Below are 2,360 nucleotides of genomic sequence, written 5' to 3'. Positions count from 1 at the left end.
TATATATATATATATATATATATATATATATTCTTTGAATATACTATTATTTTTTTTTAAATGATGATTAAGAGTCGTCGTGGATTTGTTTTTGTGCTACTTTGCTTGAGGCTACTTGTTTTTGTTATTATTTTGCAGTACATTTCTGATCTGCTTGGCACTTATTACAGCATGTTAGTGCCTTAAAACTATTATCTATCAGAGAGCACAGTATACACCACAGCTCTCAGTTGTCATGCGTTAGTAGAATTTGATGCAAGCCAAATGGATTACATATAATGTTATGGCTTTGTTATTTTCATAAAAGTATGTTTTGTGAAAGAACCATCATATGCATATTGTATTTGTATATATACATGCATTGGAGTATGTGCTTTAACACATGCACATATGAGTATGCAAAGTGGTGTTGCATATAAGTTATTGATGGTTAAGGGCGGCATTTATACCTATATATCCTCTACATTTTCAATTATAATTTGTTCTGCTGTATGTAGACGCTTATCAATTGGTTTCCATTTCTGAACAGTTGAACAGTTAATTTTTTTTTTTTTGTGTTGTTTCAGTTTCATCCTGTGATATGATAATATATACACACACACACACACACACACACACACATGTATATATATCATTCTGGGTTTAAAAGAGTTGAAATCATTGTAATTTATATAGTTTTAATGTTTAAATCAAATGTACATGTGTGTGATACATCTACACACACACACACACATTTTAGACTATTTGTTGAATCTATATGGAAAGTGGTTTTGTAGATCATTTAATCATCTTCGTCATCATATACATACATATGTGTGTGTGTCTGTGTGTGTATATATATGTAATGCATACAAAGAAACTTATCTGCTCCCTGTAATCATGGGAAAGTAGATATTAAAATGATGATAATATATATATTTGTGTGTATGTTTATGTGCATATACATATATATTCAACATATGTATAGTTTTTCTATAATACTCTGGATACAGAAGGTCTGATGTCATTTTTTCTCTGAGGTGTTTTTGGCTTGTTGATTGTACTCATGAAAAACAGTATTTGACTATGAAAACAGGTGAATGAGATATGAGAAATTGAGTAAATGTATGAAGGTCAGTGTCTCTTATTTATGTACTTTTTTTGTCAGATTACGTCTCATGTATACTGACTTTCAAGCTGTTATTGCCCCTCTTACATTTACACAATTTCTTACTTTTGATAAATTTTTCATCTTCGTTAGCAGTCACTTTCACAAACCCTTTGTAACCATATTTGTTTTTAGCATAATAAATGTTGGTACAGTCAAAAATTGTGCTCTTGAGGATAGTCAACATGCCACCTCATGAAACTTAAGTTGCCTTTCTGTATCCTATATATCATGGTATAACTCTTCTATGTACTCAATACATTTTATAAAGCATAGTTATTAAATTTATTCTATTTATGTCTTCTCTGTTGCTACTCTTGAGTTTCCTTCAGGCAACCATTGGGATTGTCATATAAATATTCATTTAAAGAAAATGCAGAAAATTTCTAGCTGGTATTGAGACAAAAACCTGTTTATTGGCTAATTATTACAGATCATCGTATGTAACTTGCACATGAATTGAATAATGCATCAGAGCCAATTTAAACATTGAAGATAAAACACACTCATATATACTGTCTCTTTTTCTTTTAAAGGTAACTCATATATTTTCTGAGTTATCGTATCTCAAATCAATATTTGACAAATGCTACTTTCCTAAATGCATTTTATTATTCTTTTGATATAAATTATCACCATGCTTTCATTTGCAATCCAAAGTGAAATTCAAATTAGGTGATTGGTGACAAAAGCATATACACAAACCACACACACATACACGTGCGTGTGTGTGTGTATGTGTGTGTAGTCAAAGTCAAAATTGCAGACTTTTTTTGTGATGTGTTGATGCCATAAGGTATGCTTGTAATGATAACTGTAAGTCACAGAAAGATGCAATCTTTTGTAATGAACATATAAAGTACTGAAATGTGTGTCTGAGTGTTTTGATTGGTTCCATGGCTAGGGTATCTGTTGTGCTGAAGTTAATGATGTGTAAATATGACTTTCCCTTCTCCACTTTCTCTTATTCATTCTTCTCCTCCCCTCCATTAATCCCCACAAGTGTTTAATGTACTCACCATTTCTTTTCATTATAACTCCTTTTTCAGTCCCCTCGAGTGCTGAATAACGTTGAGGTAAGTGTTCCCTGATCTGGACAACAAGTGATCCCCTTGTCAGTCAAGTCACACTGCGCTCCCTCCAGTGATTGTTCTCAGTCTTCCTACCTAGATATATATATATATATATATATATATATATATATATATATATA

At 31.4% G+C, this 2,360-nt stretch overlaps 1 protein-coding gene and 1 long non-coding RNA gene across 9 annotated transcripts in view; one reads left to right on the top strand and one right to left on the bottom strand.

Annotated features, from left to right (window-relative positions):
• LOC128248558 (uncharacterized) overlaps positions 1 to 2,348 on the bottom strand; it is a 51,620-nt gene extending 49,272 nt beyond the window's left edge. For both annotated transcript variants that reach the window (XR_008264732.1, XR_008264730.1), the window contains exon 1: positions 2,167 to 2,348. This is a non-coding gene — a long non-coding RNA (uncharacterized LOC128248558). The remainder of the gene's footprint in view (positions 1 to 2,166) is intronic.
• LOC106879265 (serine/threonine-protein kinase OSR1) overlaps positions 1 to 2,360 on the top strand; it is a 229,606-nt gene that overhangs the window by 166,206 nt on the left and 61,040 nt on the right. For 5 of the 7 annotated variants that reach the window (XM_052970006.1, XM_052969990.1, XM_052969999.1 and 2 more), the window contains one exon: positions 2,197 to 2,223. The exons of the other annotated variants lie outside the window; for them this stretch is intronic. In XM_052970006.1, coding sequence (XP_052825966.1) covers positions 2,197 to 2,223 — 27 coding nt within the window. The remainder of the gene's footprint in view (positions 1 to 2,196; positions 2,224 to 2,360) is intronic. 7 annotated transcript variants of the gene reach the window in all.

Source organism: Octopus bimaculoides, chromosome 1 (genome assembly GCF_001194135.2).
Source record: "Octopus bimaculoides isolate UCB-OBI-ISO-001 chromosome 1, ASM119413v2, whole genome shotgun sequence".
NCBI lineage: Eukaryota > Metazoa > Mollusca > Cephalopoda > Octopoda > Octopodidae > Octopus > Octopus bimaculoides.
The sequence above is the reverse complement of the archived record's forward strand: the minus strand, read 5'-3'. Positions and strand labels throughout refer to the sequence as shown.